This window comes from Macrobrachium nipponense, chromosome 44 (assembly GCF_015104395.2).
Source record: "Macrobrachium nipponense isolate FS-2020 chromosome 44, ASM1510439v2, whole genome shotgun sequence".
NCBI classification, from domain to species: Eukaryota; Metazoa; Arthropoda; class Malacostraca; order Decapoda; family Palaemonidae; genus Macrobrachium; species Macrobrachium nipponense.
In genome coordinates, this window is record NC_087221.1 from 45,000,700 (window position 1) to 45,021,392 (window position 20,693).

General features: G+C 35.5%; 1 protein-coding gene across 7 annotated transcripts in view; it reads left to right on the forward strand.

Annotated features, from left to right (window-relative positions):
- LOC135204283 (USP6 N-terminal-like protein) overlaps positions 1-20,302 on the forward strand; it is a 31,208-nt gene extending 10,906 nt beyond the window's left edge. For 4 of the 7 annotated variants that reach the window (XM_064234432.1, XM_064234433.1, XM_064234430.1 and 1 more), the window contains 9 exons: positions 3,783-3,939; positions 4,661-4,892; positions 5,188-5,323; positions 5,931-6,074; positions 6,439-6,599; positions 6,822-6,973; positions 7,326-7,459; positions 8,282-8,422; positions 15,253-20,302. In XM_064234432.1, the coding sequence (XP_064090502.1) occupies positions 3,783-3,939; positions 4,661-4,892; positions 5,188-5,323; positions 5,931-6,074; positions 6,439-6,599; positions 6,822-6,973; positions 7,326-7,459; positions 8,282-8,422; positions 15,253-16,160 (2,165 nt within the window). In that variant the 3' untranslated portion in view covers positions 16,161-20,302. Of the gene's footprint in view, positions 1-1,953; positions 2,011-3,782; positions 3,940-4,660; positions 4,893-5,187; positions 5,324-5,930; positions 6,075-6,438; positions 6,600-6,821; positions 6,974-7,325; positions 7,460-8,281; positions 8,423-15,252 lie in introns of all 7 variants that reach the window. The other 3 variants (XM_064234429.1, XM_064234427.1, XM_064234428.1) reach the window with 1 other exon arrangement.
- The last annotated feature ends 391 nt before the right edge of the window (positions 20,303-20,693 follow it).

Below are 20,693 nucleotides of genomic sequence, written 5' to 3' on the forward strand. Positions count from 1 at the left end.
CAAATCCTTGGCCTAGGAGCTTTGAAGTACAAGGATTGTCTGCATTAGTAGGCGAGGAAGCAGAGAGGTCTCTTTGCCCAGTAAGAAGTTTGAAATTCTATCTACAGAGAAAGAAACAACTTAAGGGCAATGATGTCAACCTTTGGTGCTCTGTAAGAGATCCAAGGAGGACAATTTCGAAGAATGCGCTTTCTTTCTTTATCAGAAGCCTGGTGAAAGAAGCGCATGCGATATGTGAGGAAAGTCAATACAAAGTTCTTAAGGTCAAAGCTCATGAGGTAAGAACTATTGCCACGTCATTGACTTTTAACAAAAACATATCCCTGAGTAATATTGATGAAGGCAAACATTACCTGGCGTTGCAACTTCAGTCCTTTGCAAAGACTATCTGAGAGACGTCAAAATTACGTATGAAAAGTGCTTCGGGTTAGGCCCGTACGTATCGGCGGATTCGGTGCTGGGGCAGGGAGCTGAGACATATCCTTAGTAGTATATATTTTTTCCCCTTGTTAGGTTGTAAGTTTTTGGTTGTTTGAAAGAACATGCGGGTAGGCATGTTTTCATTTCGTAGTGCTAACAATGATTAGTTTGGTTAGGTGATCGGTGTATGTTTGAGCTCCTTGCAATGATAGTGGTTTAGGTTTCTGTCATATAAGTGGGCGAATCCCGTTGACAGATCCTGCTCGGATTTCTACAAGTAAGCGGACAACCAAATCCCTTTGATAGACCCAAAGAGTCTGTCAGCTGTAGGTCACGCCCGCTCGCTGAAGCTCTTAAGGCAACGCAGACTCATAGACAGTAACTACGAAGTCTCTGCCTAAACAGGTAAGAACCAAGGTTTGTTTTTACATCCTACAACTAGTGTTGTTTTCCCCTTTTTTCCATATTTATATTGCTGTCTCTTTCCTCCAACCAAGGGTGTGAATCAATCAGCTAAGTATATACTGACAGGAAAATTCATGTACAAAAATGTTATTGTTAGTATACAATAAGGTTTTGTACATACTTACCTGGCAGATATATACGATTGATGGCCCGCCCAGCCTCCCCTCAGGAGACCGGTGGAAGGAAACAAAAATTTCTTCCTGGCTGGAAAGGGAGATTGGTTCTTACAATCCCGCCACCCAGCGGCGGGTAGGTGATCACCTGACCTACCTGTCGCGTGTGCCGCGAGTTTTGAATTCTGTCGTGACGTCAGAGACGTATAGCTAAGTATATATCTGCCAGGTAAGTATGTACAAAACCTTATTGTATACTAACAATAACATTTTGCAGTTGTTTGTTAGAATTATGACAGTTCATCATTTTCTCTTTGATCACTGTATGTGAACAGAATTTTATTAAAGTGTGAGTACAATACAGTACATAGATTTAATACTTAGAAATTTTATACTTTGTTGAATGATTTACAGTTTTTTCATGTGATATGTTCTGTTGAGTTTTGCTACGTGTAGGTGAATTGCATTACAAGTTATTGCAGTTTCACAAATACATTTGTTAAATGGAGATGTGAGTGACTGTATAGCCTAGAAGGATTGGTTGAAATCTAACCTGTAAAACCAAAGGCAGGGATATTTTTCTGCTTAGAAATCAAGCAGTGATTACGTGCAGTTTCTTTTATGTCTGTCAATAATAATGTGGAATTGGTGTGTGGTATAGATGCTGTTTGTCGATTTTTGGGTTGATTTTGTTTCTTATTTCTGAAATATGTGCAAGAATTGTGAATCATTTATCAGTGACTTGACTGTGCAGGATTTTTCATGATAATGTTTACACGGACTTACTGTTCTTAGACCCATGATTCTGTGTACTGTATTGTATCATATTAACCAGGTGAAACACACATTTGTGATTTTTGAATTTCCTACCCATGCATTTGCTCAGATTAATACCTTCCTGAATTATACACTGTGGCAGTGAAAGACAGACATTGATAATGGCAATTTCTTATAGCTCGCATGAATCAGGATATTCGGAAGATGCTCAATCCCGACTCCCAGTCTCTGATGGGTAAATTTATCACTTGTATACTACTTGTGCTTGTGATAATTAACCTTGGTTTATTTTCTTTAGTGTCCATTTTTAGTGCTCAAAGTTTTTAGTATCTAGTGGTGTGTTGTTTGATTTTCAGTGGTTTTCTGACGTTTTGTTGTCCATTAGCAAGAAGTTTATTCCTAAGTGCATCATTCTACTACTTCATGAGAGCTTTTTCTTTATGCAGGTCTAAGCATGGCATAAACGAAGAAGACTTCACTGTCATATTTATTGTTTTGACATTTAATGCTTTGCATATACTATAGTTTAGCGACATCCAATAGAGAATTTTTTTATTTCAATGTTAGTTAAGGATTCTACATTGATGTATGATTCTTTTATCCTTCACTGGGACAGTTCTCTAGGTCTGTATTCCTGTATAATATTTATTTTCTCTTGGAACGGTTCTCTAGAGCCCTCTGTGATCTGTATGCATGTGAACAACTGTTTAAACCTACCAGAATACCTGACTACCTTTTTGATAAAGCACCCCAATGAAGTAAATACTACCACTGTGAATTTGTCAGGCAGCATCCAGGTTTTGACCATTTTGTTTTCTCATTTCAGTGTTTTGGATACTTGATATAAGGCGTTTTGACTTTGATTTGGAAACAGATATATATATATAGCATGATGTTCTTTGATATATTATCTTTGTCATTGTAAGTGAGAATTTGAAAGAATTTCTATAAAATGTAGGACTTTTAATTAAGACTAGTTCATGACTTGTAATTTTAAAATAGTACATACTATAAGTATTAAATTTAAGATTTTTTTTATCCACATTTTGTTAAAAGGTATTTATCATACTTGTACATCACCAGTAGAATTTATAAATTACATGGCATTCCTCATGGTGTTATGTTGGAAGGCACAATGCTATGCAAACCTTGCTGTGGCATATAAGTAATTCAGAATTAATAATGATAATATATAAGTACAAAGATTTGTTTTTCCAAATAAAATGTCTGGTCGTACATTTCTGTTTCTAGGATAAAGAATTTTGTACATCTATTGGAATAGTATCAGCTGGGGGGTCAGTAACAGGCTTTGAAATAATCCTGAAATGGAAACCAACAGTAAAAGTACTCAGTTTTCTGTTTTGTATGAGTGATTTTAATATACTGTACCTAAATTTTGTGAGGACCAGCTCTTGTATCAAAGTAATACGGCTCAAATGAACAGTGTTTGCTAAGTCTTGTAAAATTGGCAGTGCTTGTGGATTGATCATATTTTGTGTTGAGAACTGCTTCATAAATGAAGGGCCTTTTAGAAATAGATAAATATGGGTGGCTATAACCCTCAAGATTATGGTTTCTCTGACTGTCTTGGCAAAATCTTGTCAAGTATTTTAGGAAGCGCTGTTGAATATTAAGCCTAGAGAAGGTGTAACCTTCGATGGGAAATGAATGTTGGCAGTTGTCTCACCAGATCAGTTCTTGGCAATACTCTCATAATTAAGTTCAAAGTTGAAATTAGGATAAGATATGATTTTGGGTAGCTATGGTTTGTTTATGAGTTGAGTATTCAGCTGCATTGTTTTTTGCAGTATGTTCTGTTAGTTGTATATATCAGTTAGTATTGCTTTTAGACCTAGCAGACTAATTTGGATTAAGTTTTTAAATTTTAAGTTGGCTAAGTTTCATTTCTATTGTTTCTTGAGATGAAGGGCATAAGCACTTCAGAAATTTTATTTCAGGAAAATGAAGTATACTGAAGGAGATTCCAATCGTTTTGTGCCTTTTCAGGATTGAGCGAGGAGGAGTTGCTCATCCGGGCGAGGGAGGAGCGTGCAGCCATCGTTGGGAGATACCACCTTGGTCGCGAAGATGGAGCCGTCATTGTTCCGTGGGAAGATCCAGAGTTAGAGATATACCATGCCACAGACAGATACGGATTTATACAGTTCAGTTTATTGGTCTGTTTTTGTTGTCAGTAGGGGGGTTGGTTTCAAGATGAAGAATTAATAAGTATGGGGTGGTTTCAGCTTGAAGGATTGGTCAGTAGTGGGTGGTTTTAAGTTGAAGGTTTCATCAGTAGGGGGTGGTTTCAAGTTGAAAGGATTCCATGAAGATTATTCAACAGTAAAATCAAATCATGTCAAAGGACCTTGAATCTTTCGATACTGGTGTCACGGGGATTAAAATTTGCATGTCTGTAGCTGAAATGTCATATGTGAATCAGGCATCATGATGTTTGCTGAGAAGAGTAAGAAAGGGTCACATAACCCCTGCAGCTGGATAACCATCCAGAGGTAAGCAAAATCCAGTTTATCATCAATCTGTGATTCGAAGGTGCTTTGATCATTTTGAGACTAAACTGGGGGATAGTATTTTCAACCCTCGCACTTGCGTATTTGGATGTGCTATTAAAGTAACATTTATCCAGGTGATATGTTTGAATATTATAACATTTTCCACTGGATTCTTGCTGATGAAAGTAGTAAATTATGTGCATTTAAATAGATAACTAGCAATATATATAGTGTTGTTCTGTCGTGGTTTTTGAGCCTCAATTCTCACAAATATTGGGAAGAAAAAAATAACATGAACAATAACAGGAGTACATAGTTAATATTGTTTGAAGTGTGCTTCAACTCTTAACATTGTATTTTGAAATATTTCAGTGACACACGGCTTCCCCAGTCTCGTACAAAAGAAGAAGAAAAACAATTGGAGGTTGAAGTATCCAGGATACAAAAATGGCTGAAAATGATAAAAGCGTGGGATAAATATTGGGGTAAAGAAAAACTCACAAAGCGAATTTATAAAGGAATACCGGACAGATTTCGAGGCGACGTTTGGGCAAGGCTGTTATTTCTAGAGCAGTTAAAAGAGGAACAGATTGGGAAATATGAGGCAAGTTTGTGTTTTCTGTCTGGAAAGTTGCGCTTGGAAACATAAACCTTGCTTGATTTTCAGGAAGTAATGATGAGAATAAGTACTATTGCCTTTCCTTTCATTTCTGTGAGTTCTGTTTTACAGTACAGTATCTCTTATTCCATATCATTCTCACAAGATATTTAGTAATAAAAAGTGAATTGGACATGTGCGATAGTAGCTTTCTCCTGAATTGGGGAAATTGTTCTTATAGTGTCTTAAAACTGGTCTGAAATTCTTAGATGATCTTATTTATTATTGTTTTTTTCTATAGGAAATGAAGAAACTGGGATGCAAATGGTCTACTGATGTAAGACAGATTGACTTGGATGTTAACAGAACTTACAGGGACCATATGTTTTTTCGTAAGAGATATGACGAGAAGCAGCAGCAACTCTTCCATATTCTTGGTAAGAATTGTCTTAGTTACTCTCAGTACATTAGTTTTGAAGCAGTTTGAAAGAAGCAAATTGTTGATGGGAGGCTTAAGAGAAGTTGCATGTGTAGTAAGAATTTGTATTAAGAGTGAAAGGATCAAATTTTCCTGTATAATTATTAATTGCGGTGGCAAGGATCAAGTTTATAAGGTTGAAATTCAAAGAAGTCAATGTTGCAAATTGACAAATCTGTTTCTATGTACTCCCGGAAGTGTTATGTTTATAAGACTCCTTAATAAGACAAATGCAGTATGGTGTATGAGAATAATTTATGGCCATTATTTTCTATCACTTGGTGTGTATGATTACCCATGTCTCAAGAATTTGTAATTTTTTAGTCTTGGAAAAAGTGCTGTATTTGACAGCATTTTAGATCCGTAGTTTCAGCACAGATTAAAGTAGTATGGGAGGGAGAAGGATCAGATTATCTGTAAGAAAGTTTTCAAGTGTTTTCTCAGTTTAAATGGCAAGTGGTTAAGCCTGCAATATTTTTAGGAGTGCTCATGATTACATTATCATTTTGTGTAATGTAGAATTTTCTACATTCACGTGTGTTATTTTGTTGTCCTTATTTTTCCAGTGGCTTACTCAATGTACAATCAAGAAGTTGGGTACTGCCAAGGGATGTCTCAGATAGCTGCACTGTTACTGATGTACCTGAATGAAGAGGATGCTTTCTGGGCCCTCTCTGCCCTTATGTCCAAACCAAAATATGCTATGCATGGTTAGTTTTGCCTTTACCTTTGATTACGTTTAATTACGTTATTTATTTTATACTAGGTGCATCATATAACATATGAGCCATATACAGTTTAGGAGAGGATGGTTGCAGCTTTGCTGTACTAATGTCAATATTATTATTTATACTCTAGTTTTGTATTCAAGTACATATAATTATGTTATTTACTATTGTTGTACACGGTGCATCATGTAGCCTGTGAACCATATATCAGTTTGGAGAGCATGACTGCAGCATTACCCTACTGCTAGCATCAAGATAACTGTTATGAAAGTGCAAGGTTTTATAAATCCTCAAACTTTTTCTTGTCTTTAGTCACAGCATACATTAGTATATGTTATCTTTTCAGGTTTCTTTATCCCAGGATTTCCCAAACTGTTACGTTACCAGCAACATCATGACAAAATACTCGAAAAATTTCTTCCCAAGCTTAAAAAACATCTCGAAAGAAACTGCATCGACTCAGGGCTGTATACTCTCAAGTGGTTTTTTCAGTGTTTCCTTGATAGGGTAAGTTAGATTTTTGTTGTCAAGTACTGTAAGGTTTAATCGCCTGATTATGGAAAGGTTATGAAAATGGAATGATCTAAGAAATGATAATGTAAACAAGTAATAATCAAAATGTCTCATGTCAGGCAGGTAACATTCAGATATATATAAATGTCATATAAAAAAAAAATTCTGTTGTTGTATTCTTCTGATTTTTAGAAACCTTTTATCGTTTACCTTCAGGTACCGTTCACACTAACACTCAGATTATGGGATATTTTTTTATTGGAGGGGGAACGCCTTCTTGTGGCCTTTGCATACGTTATTCTTAAATTACATCGGCGGCAAATTGCGAGACTAGACATGGATCAGATCTTGGATTACCTTCAGAAGAAGTAAGCCCTTTGTTTATGCCCTTTTAATGTTCGTTTACATACAATGTGCCTTGCGTAGTGTATTCTTTAAGTTGATCTGTCTAAGTTATGCTTTGCAAAGTTACTGTCAGGTTTTTCAGCTGTTGCATTAATTTGTAATGCTTTTTTTTTCCACTTCTCTTCCCACTTAGTGTCCATATATTTTATTGAAGTGTTTGTCATATAAGAATATGTATTTGCATCAGCCCAGTGAGGCTAGGAATGGATGTATTAATGTGAATAATTAAGGTAATTATATATATTTTTGTTAAATGTGAGGCCTGATATTTTCCCTTACCAATATGCTGTACTGTATGAAATATTAATTTTACAGGCTGGAAAAAGATTTTAGCTATGATGACGACTATGTCATAGAAAGTTTGGAAAAAGCAATGGAAGAGCTCAGAAAAGCAAAGCTAGACCACCCAGGGGCGCCACCTGATTGTGAACTACCGCAGCAACCTTTTGGTACGTTTTGAACTTTAGTTCTTGGGGTGTTTTTCAAATCATTTAGAAAGGAGAAATAATTTGATTATATCTGAATATCCTATAGGGGGTTAACGCCGTTAGTACAACTCACATGGTGTGCTGTTGGCATTACTAAAGTTCTTTGCAGCGTACTTTCTGCCCGTGGCTGCAACACTTTTTACCCCTGATACTGTATCTTCATTCGTATTCTCTTTGTGCTGTCTTACTTTCCACCCTCTCCTAACAGTTGTTTCAACATTATTTTTGAGGCTAAATTAACTCATAGGTCCTAGCACATGGCTTTTGGCCTAAATTTTATATTCTGATGTCCATATCTGAATAAGATTTTTGTTATTTGCCAAGTTCATAATGGAACAGTATCTAATCAACATTTTTTTGCTAAGTACAAAACTTTAATTTGTATTGATTTTGTCCATTGATTAAACTTTTTATGTAGTAATTGGGGTGGTTTGAGTTAGCTGGTGGAATTATTATGAGCTGTTCCCATAACTAAAGAGTCAACTTATTTTTGCCCAGCAAATCATACAACTGCTGTCTTTGACAGTAATTGTCATTATTTTTTTAGGCCTCTGTTTTTATATTACTACTGTATTGGACACATATAAGATGCCTGGAGATATGAGGTTCACTCCCATTTCATTTGGAAGCGAATTATTATTGCCTCTGTTACCAGTTTCTAAAAGCAAGCATACTGTCTATGGCCCCTAGATAGAGGCTTCCAGAACTTGGGGATATGTAAAATCATGATAAAATAGAAAATCCTTTACCTTCAGTTACATGTAGCTTTCTATTTTTACTCAGGCATGTTTATAGAACCAACCATTGAGAAGGAATCTGGGATTCGACGAGGTTTCACTGAAGAGGAACGTCAGATAACGGAGAAGCTGATGAAAAGGAATGAAACTGTTGGTCTCAACGGCTCACATCTCTCAGTTGACAGAGGTTAGTAAGGATATGTGAGGTTTTTTGCAAACTTTGTACTCGTTATGGGTTATATTTAGAAATTCAAGACGTGTTTTTATTTATTTTTGTCAAGGCACTAACAGTTATCTCATAATTTTTTTAAAAAGAACATAGGAAACTGCCAAACTGTGTATGAAATATCAAGATTGAACTTGAGTTCTTGGAAACAGGTTATTTTGAGCATATCTTCAGTGAGGTAAGCAGCCACTGTAAATTCTGCTTCATTCTGTGAGAGGAAAGTTTTTGGGCTATGTTTCAGAAATGTCTCATTGGCTAACAACCAAGCATTTTGGTATCAGCAATTGTTGGTCTTTGCTGTTATACTACCACCTCTCCATTGTAACTGTTGATCTGTTGAAGGAGAATTCCACTGTAATTGTTTGTCACTCAATCTGGGAAATGTATTAGAACAATTCATGAACTCTGCTGTTTTGTGCTGTCTGAATGATGATGAAACATAAATACTTTTTCATCAATGGATGACATTCTTTGCTCATCCAGCATAGTGGATAGGTTTGAATGCTATGCTAGAAAGGTTTGAATGGTGTCCATATGTAAAAGGGGTGTCAGTCCAGTTAGCTACGCTGTACTAGTCTGTCTCAACCATCAAGGTCTCTGCACTGAATGGGCTTAATGTAGGTTTCCAGTTGAGTTACAAGTGGCTCTCCAGCACTGTGAGAAGGGGATCCCTCATAGATAGCTCAAGCCTCCCTGGTTGTGACCTCAGGCTTGGCTTCTGCAATCTTATGAAGTCTCCTTTTAATCTTGCCAAGAAAATTCTGAACTGGGTCTGGTATTGCAGACAGTTCTTTTGCCAAAATATGTTTTTCACGATGAGTCATATTCTGTCCGGTAAGGTAACAATGCCAGTCATTTGTTTGTGGGACTGTTGCTTCTTCCTGATTTTGTTGTGAAGCCTCGAATGACTAGCTGCCCAGGATTGGACCACAATGCCTTTTGCTATTCCTTTATAATTATCATGCTATACTTGCTAAGGACCTAAACCTCAGAGGCCAAATCCTCCAGACTGTCCATGTCTGCTGGTCAAAGTATGAAGGAGACAGACAACAGTCCTGTTATGGCTATGACAAGTTATATAGTAATGTTACAGATTATGAATGAAACTGAGCAGGCAAGAATGCAACCCTGTGAAACTGCATATATATATTATTTATAATAAAGGTGGCTGTGATGAAATAAACTTTTTATAATGCAGGTTTTTTCACACAAACCCAATGATCACGTAATGGTTGCCCTTCTCCCAGCTCCACAAGTCATGCTGCCTCACTTGAAAAGTGAGGTGCTTGCATATTACTTATGCAAGGATCCTGGGAGCTGTAGTTCTGCTACTGCTACGTGTTAGGCAAAGATATAGATATGTGGATATTTGCTTTGTATGAAAAGATTTTGTTACTTGAACAGTTTTTATACATAAAGGGCCTACTGCATTTGAATTTTTCAAATATTATTGAGTTTGATGGTCTTGTAATTCATCATCACTTTGCAGGATTTATATTAAGAGTAATCTCATATAATATTTATAAGTAATAAGTCTGAATTATCTCGGCAAGTTGTCATGAATACTAGTGATTTGTGATACTTAAATTTCCTCTGCAAATTTTGACATTTCTAAACAACCGGACGTGGTGTTAATTTGATGCACATCAGGAGTAATAACTAATATTTTGTAATTAATGTCTGAACTTTCTTGCCAAGTTGGTATAAATACTAGTGATTTGTGATGCTTATATTTCCTCCTGAAATTTTTTTGAGATTGTTAAACTGAACCGGACATGGTTTTTATTTGATGCATCAAAGGAAAGAAAGGTAAAAATAAGTTGCCCAATATTTATGCCCCTGAATCCCAAGGACCGCAAAGCTGCAAGTGTCGTGTGATATTTGTATCATCCGCTGTGTCTGTTGTATCTGTAGGTTGCCTAGTTCCCCTTCTGCCCTCTTTATGAATTAACCTTTAAAGTACGTTGTGGCAACCACAGGAATGCTTGTAGATCCATCATACGCTTACCTTTTTTATTTACATTTATACGTACTTATAAAAATCAGGAATTAGAATGCACTGGATATAGCTTATGTTAGAATGATATTTGCACTAGACTGCTCAGTTATCCTTAGATGGGTTAGTTAATATTGTTTGACTTTTTAGAATCCTTTATCCCTTCTTGCTTGTTCTGTTTTGTTACTGAATATCTGTATATCCCATGTTTGCATGCGGTTGTAAGAAAAGAGAGAAATTTTAAATAGTATAGCAAACTATTTCTCTCCAAGTTACAGATATACTTCTAATTTTTCTGGGTTTGGGTTTGCAAGTTTGATCATTTGGGGAATTTTCATCCATAATTAGATAGGATTATTTTTTTTTTATCTTTACTACCATTCATATAAACTACAGGTAATGTGCATAAGCTGGAAATGTAAAGTTTAGGAACCACAAGTGGCATAAAATACATATATATATTAATTTATTTTAATGCTGAAATACAGTATTGTGCAGTCAGAACAACTAAAGTAAAAACTTAAAAAAAGAATCCAAATACAAACCACAGACATATTGTCCACATTTGAGATAAATGTAAACAGAAACAAAGCTGAAGACAGTTTAGTCATTATCCAAGAACATAATGCTCCGAGTGCTGCTAAAAGTGTTACAAAGAGGCAAAAGAAATCAAATTGTTAGATTTTGTACTTGTCTGGAATCACATGCTGTAGTTGCCTGCTATTATGGGATCAGCAACTTTGCTGTGAAGTACACGCACAAGATGGAAAAGCAATTCCACGCAGCCATTTCTGCATCAACACCAGCGGGTTTAAAACACCACTTCATGAGTGAAATGCCTAAGGCATTATCAGAGAGTTTAGCTTCAGGTTTTAAGATATGAAAAGAGGGAGGTCTTCTGATTAAAGCAGCCTTGATTTAAGTTGTTAATCTGCAAGGCTTGAAGGGAAAAAGGTAAATTCTTTTGGATGCATATGAAGAAGAATGGACTGCCATAACTTTTTTTTTCCTTGAGTGATTTCACTGGTGCTTTGTCATGCAAGTCAAAATATGGATACCTTGCCAGTAAAGGAATGTCTTTTAAGTTCCTGATGGTACTGGCTCTAAAACCAGTCACTAATCCTTTTGCTTATCCTCATACGGAACATATAGGCTACAGAACATACAGACGAAATTGATGAAGGTCCTGGTGATCCATCTCCACTTAACAGAATAAATGATGATAATGCCTTACAGTAAAGACACTTTTCTTTATTTTTGTGTGATGTCTTAGTGTTTAAAAGTACAACAGCTGTACTGCAAGAACTGCATCAGCATGCTTGTGCCACATTGTCATTTTCATCATCATCGTCGTCATCATCGTCGTTATTATTATTATTTAACATAGCTGAGACGTGTCAAAGACTTTGAAGTTGATACGTATTAGTATATCCTTGCATATTCATAAGGTAAGTAGGATTGTTAGATTACAGTAGTTTTTTTTTATCTGGTATTGTTAAGTGAATTTGATATTTACGGTATAAAATATAAAGTAATTTACATACTGTCGTGTCATTAGTACAGTTACAGTATGTGCAATCTCTCTCTCTCTCTCTCTCTCTCTCTCTCTCTCTCCTCTCTCTCTCTCTCTCTCTCTCTCTCTCTCTCTCTCTCTCTCTCTCTCTCTCTCTCTCTCTCTCTCTCTCTCTCTCTCCCCATTGTTTAATACTGTACTGCTCTGTATACTATAAAGGGTTTATTATACTGCACTGCATTGCATAATAATTTGGTAATTTGGTTAATAATCAGCTGCTGAAGTTAGATACCAGAAGAGTTAATGGTCAACAGTACACTACATTTTTAGGACTTAAGGTTCAGGGGAGTCAAGGGTTATTCACAGATTTTCTCACTGGGTGCTGGTTTCCTAGAATTTGAGGGACACTTGCATATTGGAATACAAAAAAGATACCCAGTTTAGCACAAGGTGAAAGGATTATCATCTTTGAGTCTTGGTGCTTCGTAGTATGTATGTACTTTGAGCACCTTAAGATGGACACAAGCATTTTGAGCACCTTAAGATGGACACGAGCAAATCTACATATACACTGCTCATTGGTGTATTTTTATGAGCATGAGAGCAGTATTCTGCATCAGGACAACTTTTACAAGTAGCAAAGCTAGAATGAAATTATTTGGAGAGAATAGAGTTATCCTAAGTTGACAGTATCAACATGAATTTGATAATCAAGTATACCTTTTCTTTCATCATACCTTTAAATAAGGTTACTCCTTTTAGTTTTGTGAAGTATGGCAGGGTCCTATTTATCAAATATAATCTAGTATACATATTTTGCAATAACACTACTGAAATTACCTTCTAATAATTCTATAGGCATAATTATTACAGTACTTATTTACGATTTTATCTTGTGGAAGTTTTATTGTACACACATTTCGAAGAAACATTTGGCAAGATTTGCATACTTAAAGTTAATTCAGTCATTCTTTTCAAGTTCTCCGTTTTTAGTACTAATCCATCACATTTCTTTTTGCTCCTTTCCACTATTTTGCTTGTTCATTGGTTTCGTTATGTGACATTTTTTTGATGTGGTTGTATTTATATTGAGTTAAGTAATGAATAGGTGTTGGCTAACTGGTGTTGATGGGCTCGTTTATGTTTGCACTAACAATATTCGTATTCATATTTTGTAAATGAAGGCATTTGGTTTTCCACTGAACTTTAAACTTTTTTCTTAGTGGTTAGTGTTTGTGGAATTAATGTCTGACTGCTTTTTTTATAGTATCTCCTATTACTTTCAGTAATCTGAAACAGGATTTTATTATTTTATTTTACTTAAGTATGTGTTTTGTATGCAACTAAGTTTTTTGCGTATGTTCAGTGGCCTTTTTTTATTATATTTTGTTCCATGCATTTGTGTTTAGTGCTGTGTTTTTCTGTATATCTTTGGCTGTGCTTCAGCAAACTTGCCTAGGTATTCCGTGTAGGGGCTGTTCAATTACACCTTCGTGTCTTTTCTTGACATGGGCCACATTTTCTGGTAGCACCTGTCATGACCAGAGGTGTTTGTATGCACTCACCTTTAAGATATTTCATGAGTGCTTGTTGATTGGTTGCTCTGTGAAAAGCGGTCATAAATTGAGACAAAGTGCACTGCCCATGCTACAATTGAATCAGTTGGTCACTTAAATCCCACATTAAATGTAGAAAGACATACGGAAACAGGTCTGTTATTTGTACATATTTTCTAGTACAAGCAGTAAATGCCAATATTGTTCTGACCTCTAAAACTAAATGAACCCACATTGTTAAGGGAAATATTTGCCTTACTGAATTTTGTACAAGAATCTTTGGAATGCTTAATATGAAGGAGGGGAGAAATCCCTCAAAAGAATTGGAACTAACTACCCATTTGAGATTTTATACTTAAAAAGTTCTTGTGGTTGAAATAATAGGTCTTAGTGTGACACTGTCTTTTCTTATAAAGACCATAAGGGTTGGAATGACTTGTATTTTTCCAAAAAATTCTTTGCTCTTCTTTTCATGAGGTATTTATTAAAATTTCTTAAAAATTAGTGGGAACATATCAAGGGTGTTTTGCTAGTTTCTGAACCAGTAAAGAAAACTGTTAGTGCTATACACAAACTTTAGAGAGGCTTCACCCATCCTGATTAGTCTTCAAAGTCTGGGAATCTCTTAACATTCACAAAAGGTGTTTTGAGTTAACTACTATGGCATGATGTACCATTTTCACATGCACCATCCTTGTACTATGGATAGTGTAGGCATTGGTAAAGTATTGGGTTTGTAATGAAACAAAGAACCTGTTGATATTTTGTCCTTTTGCAGTAGGGCATAATCAGGACAAATGTGGGGAACATGATGAGCAAGACAGAGAGTTTTTATGTCCTAGATAGTGAGGCTTGTAGGTAAACATAAAGGTGGTGTCTAATAATCAGGTTGATTGGAAAGCTACATATTGATTGGCCCCACCTACAGTCGTATAAGTATGATTCATAATCCTTTATTGCTGTATTATTTTCCTCACATTCATCATGATCATATCCTACTGCTTTAATTTTTATTTACAATTGAAAAGAAATATGTCTAACCCTTTGACAAAAGGACCGGTCAATTAATACAAGACGAGGTCAGTGCTGATATTTGTCTCATAGAAAATTTCCTTTCAGTCAAACAGAGTGATGCAGAAATCACTTTTAATCGATCATGCTTGAAAGGTCAATAGTTAGCCAATATGTAAACTTGAACATTTTACTGTTCTCTTCATAGGGTAAAATGCAATCTAGTAATTTCTTGTATTTGGTTGGTCAATGTGCTTTTAATATCTACGTATTTTATACTGGAACTTCTTTGGAATAATTTTTCCTTTTAATTGTAATTTAGTCTGTTGTTATGTGTTGTTTGTAAGGTGTTCCTGAATTGTAAGTGAGCCATAAGTAGGCATCACTTAGAGGCTTCAAGTTGTAGTGTATGGTATTCATTCATCGGGGTTATTCAATGTTAGCCACGTCTTGGATTACTGAAAAGGGTTGTTGAAGAAGATCTAAGTGTCGTTCAACATAATGTATACAATTGTAAGAGGAATAACAGACTTTGTCATGTGCAGTGTAAAGGAGTTTTACAGGCAGTGCTTCCTAAAATAATTTCTGGGATATCTATTTACTCGGCATTTTTATAGACTGTCACCAATTGGCTGTTATGTTTATTATTAAGATTTTTTAATTTTAGTATTTTTTCCAAAATTACTTGTTTTTAATAAATTGGGTGCAACTTCAGGGTCACGATATTCATTGGAGTGCAGCATTGACGAAGTAAGCAGCCTGGGAGGAGTTGGAGGTTCCCGTGCTTCCCTTGCCAACACATCACTAACATCTGCTGCAGATCTCTCCACTTTGTCTTCTGTAACATTGGCCAGACGTGGGGACATTGATGCAGCTTCTATACAGTCCGGCCGATCCTTGATGTCTCCCGATACACGGTCTGTACAATCTGTAAGATCACCAAGATCACCAACAGATAAATTCAGACATTCAAATAGTCAGTCACCTTCACAGTCACAGCAAACTAATGGTGAAATACATTCAGATACACGTTCTGTGCATAGTGAAAGTGAGGTTGTGCATAATGGTGTATTGGGCAGCCCTAACAATAGCCCATCCACTCCCAGGCCTTCTTGTTTATCTGTAAGTCAGACAACTTTGCAGGGTGGAGAAGCACTGCAGTCTGAGCCTGCCACACCCAAGGCTACAGAGACGCCTGACACTGTGCGCATATTTGTGCCATACTCAGGGAATACAGAATCGTTGACTCCCAAAAGTCAAGTTGCCAAGTCTCCCCTTGGTGGAGGAGAATTTAAATATATACCTGGTAGCCCCGATGATCCCAACAGAATTATGATTCATGTGGATGGGGATGACTCCTTATCATCTCCAAGGTCGTCAGGATTCAGTAATTCACCGAGAGACATTGTTAGTTCACAGAATTTTTCATCACCTTTGGAATTATCATCATCATGTTCACAAGAGCAGTCTGTCAGTGAGCATAACATGAACTTTAAACAAGAATTTTCTCCACAGGTAGGAACTGCCCCAATTCCAGTATCTCCTTCACTGCCCAGGCTGGAGACAGCACGAACCCGCCCTATCACTCTAGACAGTCCTGAGTTTGAGGAGGGTCTCTTATAATGATGATAATAAGTACAAGTCACTTTGTGATTGGCTTTTACTCCTCCTCCTCCTCAGACATTTGCTTAAGAGTAAAATGAAATTGAAGTATACTCACAGTATTTCACAAAAAAAAAAATACCAAAAAAACTGAAATGAAATAGTAATTGAGTAAAACTGTTCGTGATTTAAATTGGAGTACATACTACTTAATATGGTCTCAAAACGATGAATTGAGTATTGCTAATGATCATGGACCATGTGAATCAGATTGTATGTGAATATTGTTGATTAATGAAAGAGCTTATTGCTCTTAATTAGTAAGTGTACTTATTAGAATTGGTGTTTCTAGAGCATCTAGCACTCCTATTGATTAGAAAGCCAATTCTAGCATATTTTTGTATTACTCATGTTCTAGTCTTCCTTTTTTTCCTTTCTGTTTTGGTGATTGGCCAGTAACCCCTAGAATCTGAGGTTAACAGCTGATCGTTCTCTTGATTACCCTTGTCAGCATCAGCAGCGATAGTAATTTGCTGTGACAATGTCAATTTTTATGTGGATATGCCATTCCAAGTAAGGCCAACATTTGTCATTATTGATCATTTAGAATTGATAGTTATTTTGCAAGACTTCTACAGTGGAAGTTAAAGAGCATTAACATTCCAGGTGTATTATAGTGTGTTAAGGTTTACTAATGAAACAATTTGACGCGCATTTATGTTGTGCATATTTATTTTACTCACGTGAATTACAGTATAATTAACGAGTGTTTACTAATTTCTTACGTTGATTCTTGACAATTGTGTTTTTGCCTTGTTAACTGGATGTTTCTCAATCATGAATGCCAATGTGCAATATTTTTTAAATTGAAGGGAACAAGTCCTAGCCATGAAAAATTATGGTTCAGGTGAAGAAGGCCAAAAATGCTCATTCCATTTTGTGTAAATCTGTATTTATTTGACAGACACAGAGTTACTCTGTGTGTGTGTGACAGGTCATAGTAAAAGCTGTGTGAATACAAGAAATCCATATGTGGATGTGTGTAAGTGTGTACACATGCATCTGAGTGTATGTATGTATGTATGTATAATCTGCTTTCACAATGTGTAAGTGTATGTAAATATACAAATATTTATGTAAATATGTAGAGAACAGAAAATAAAATTGTGTTTGTGTATACTTTTATACACATTATTATATACATATAAATATGCATACACTAGCACACATGCGTGAATATATATTTATGATTACACAACACCCACACATATAGATATGTGATCCGACATGATTTTTGAAATTTGGGATTAGGGTACACGTAGAGTCATTGGGAAGAAAATTGGAGGTATGGCGTTGCAGGATGAAAAGTTTATTGTCTTTATTTTAGATATACTGTATCTGATCACTGCTCCCACTAAGTTTCTGATGGACAGCTTGTATTTTTGAACGGAAGTGTACACTTTTGAATTTCATGTAGGCAGTGGGAACGTTTCCCAAGTGTGACTTCTCACAGCTTGGGGACTTTGCCCAGCAACCAGTTATGATAAATTTTGTGTTATTTTTTATAATTTTTCATTAATCAAACAGTATTATTTTTAATTGTAGATAGTTTTTGTATGTATTATGTACGTATTTGTTTATATTAACATAAGTAGAAGAGCAGTTATGGGTATCTGCTCATATGGTTGTAAGTCACAATGCCCTTTCTCTTCTTTGTTTTGTTTACTTACAACTTTCCTCATAGATTAGCTGATAACCTGTACGGTTTCACATAGATCTGCAGATACTTCGAGAGGTCATTCATAGTGTGTGACTGGGACAGTACTTGATTGGTCTTTATATTAAATTTATGCTCTCTCTCTCTCTCTCTCTCTCTCTCTCTCTCTCTCTCTCTCTCTCTCTCTCTCTCTCTCTCTCTCTGGGGTTGTAATTTTGTTAATAAAACAATGCAATGAGTTCACCATCTATATAATCGACTACATTAGTATCAACATTGCTGAAAGAAGCTGTAACCCTAGGTTGTATTTCTTAACTTGTTGACTTAAGCAAGTTGAGATTTCTTAATAATTATTTGAATTGTATGCAAATTAAAGCTAGCATATATGTGTATTATCAATCTTGTTTTATGAGTATGGATAGGTGCAGTTTGCAACATTTTTGATAATCTTTTTGGAAAGATTTATAGAACATATGCCTTGATTTTCATAATTTTTCAATTCTCATCATTCCTCTGAGGTTGGTGGTGAACTGCTGGATTTTTTCATTTTTTGAAATTCGGTTTATTTCTGGTAGTTTCCATATAACTGTGGTTGAGAGAGAGATAATGTCTGAATGTGTGTGCATGTGATACAAGTTGTACTTTTTCATCCGTTAGGTTGCAACTGTTGGTTATACAAACTAATGAGGCTGTATGATTATATAGATAAATTTTTGTGGTCATCAACTTGCTTTGTGTGATATGCAAAATTGGATACAAATTCTTGAAGTAAACTGGCTAGTCATGCCAGCATAATCAGTTAACATAGGTGGTATCATCAATGAATATGTTAGTTCTTTAAGTACCTTTGAACATTTGGTCTGATTTCATTCATTACATATTTATTTTTGTCATGTTAAGTTTGAGTTGCTGGGTCCCGATGTTATTGACAACAGTTACATTAATTTTTCAGATTCTCTTCAAGTGAATGTGTCTGGTTTTGTTAATTTCCACAGGTTAGCTCAAGTTTTCTCTCAAATTCGTTTTACTTTAGAATTTAAGTCATTCACCATATAGTTCCCTTATTGTATTTGGATCAATAATTGTGTTAGGTAAGTTGGTATTTCGCAAAAGATTGAAGACAGGGTCGTTTCATCCCTAGGTTTTGATGAACTGGTGTATGCCATTCTGAGAAAATAGGCTTCAAAGATTTTGATATTGTTCAGAGCTTCTACTTAGCTCAACTTTTGAGGAAATTTGGTTTGGAAATGTGACAACGGAGACAGCTGAAGTTTTGACATGTACTATTATAGAGTATAAAAAAACACAATTTTGCTGAAAACTCAAGTACTTAGAGAAAGTGGGATACACCAGTTTGTCAAAACAGGGACAATTTGAAAAATTAACAACCACTCTTATGGTAAAGCAACACCAAATTTTTGTTTTATCATCTTTTGGAATTTCCACGCAATGCAAATAGTAATACATACACAACCATAGACACATACATTACTTTAGAAAAATCTTGGCAGCAGTTAGGCAGCCACTGACATGAAATCCTAGTATGTAGAAAATATATGGTGCCTGCATTTTATTATTTTGTGGGCTTGTGATTTTAATTTTATGATGCAGAGAACAGAAGTATGAAGTTTTGGTTTTACGTAGTCTTAAGAGTGTTTTACATTCCAGGTTTCATTTATTTCTTGTCAGTGATGTAATGGAAAGACGATGTCATGTTTTCATGAGTTCTGAAGGTTATTTTGAGTTTTAAGAAGCAATGTAGGCAAGTGGCTTTTTGAAAGTTCAAAGTGTAAGATGTTTTGCCACATAGTATTGTCACACAATAGAATAAATTCGTTGACATGTGAAGAAAAAACACATCATCAAAATATGCAAGAATGTAATTATAATAGAGTATAAACGATACAATTTATGACTGATTGTCCGAGTGATATGTACTGAAGTTTTAATTGATAAGTTTTGCTGCTTTTCAATATGTATGTGAACCTTGATATTTTATTTAGGAAACCTTGCTTTTTTAGGTGTTTAGAGAGAAAGTTGGGTCTTACTTGAATGATAAATGGGTCAGATATTTGCTAGTGTTATCTCAGTGCACTGTAAATTGTGATGTCGGAAGTGATATTGTAAAAAAAATACTCCCCTAATTTTTAAAAGGAATTGCACCTGAGCCATAATATCAAATAGCATTGATTATGTCGATAGGTGTAAACACAAGGTTTTTAAGATATTCATCCTGCATAGATTAGGTCAAAAGCAATATATTCATTTTATTGTGTCGCCATTTCATTCATTTTCTGCTTGTCATTTATTCATACAAATCAATATTTGTTGCTTTCAAGATTTTTGTAAATGAATTGCAATTGTATTTCTGGTAAGTTGTCAGTAGATGAATTGTCATTTACTTTGCAGTTAATTGGAGGAGAAATTAATTAAAACATGATTAGAATGCTGGTTTTCTGTTGCTCTTGCAGTGGCTTTGAATTTAACTTGTGATCACTAAACTTGTGATCATTACTAAGAAATCTTGGATTGCTGTAGTATTGGAGACACTGAATCTACTGAATATCGAAGAAATGTTGAAAAGATTGGTAATATGTATTATTTTGGGTCTTCGTTATACATACCCCCAGACTCCCAGCACCTTGCTATTGGATAGAGTGCATTGAAAAGACACCTAGATCTGACTATTAATTTTGCCCCTAGTAGACATTCTTACAGTTTTCTATTCATATTTTTAATTTTTCAGGATGAACTCATGACTGATAACACAAGGAAGTGTTTGAACATAGTTTTGATCATACTGTACTCACTTATCCTATTTAAAAATTATGCTTATA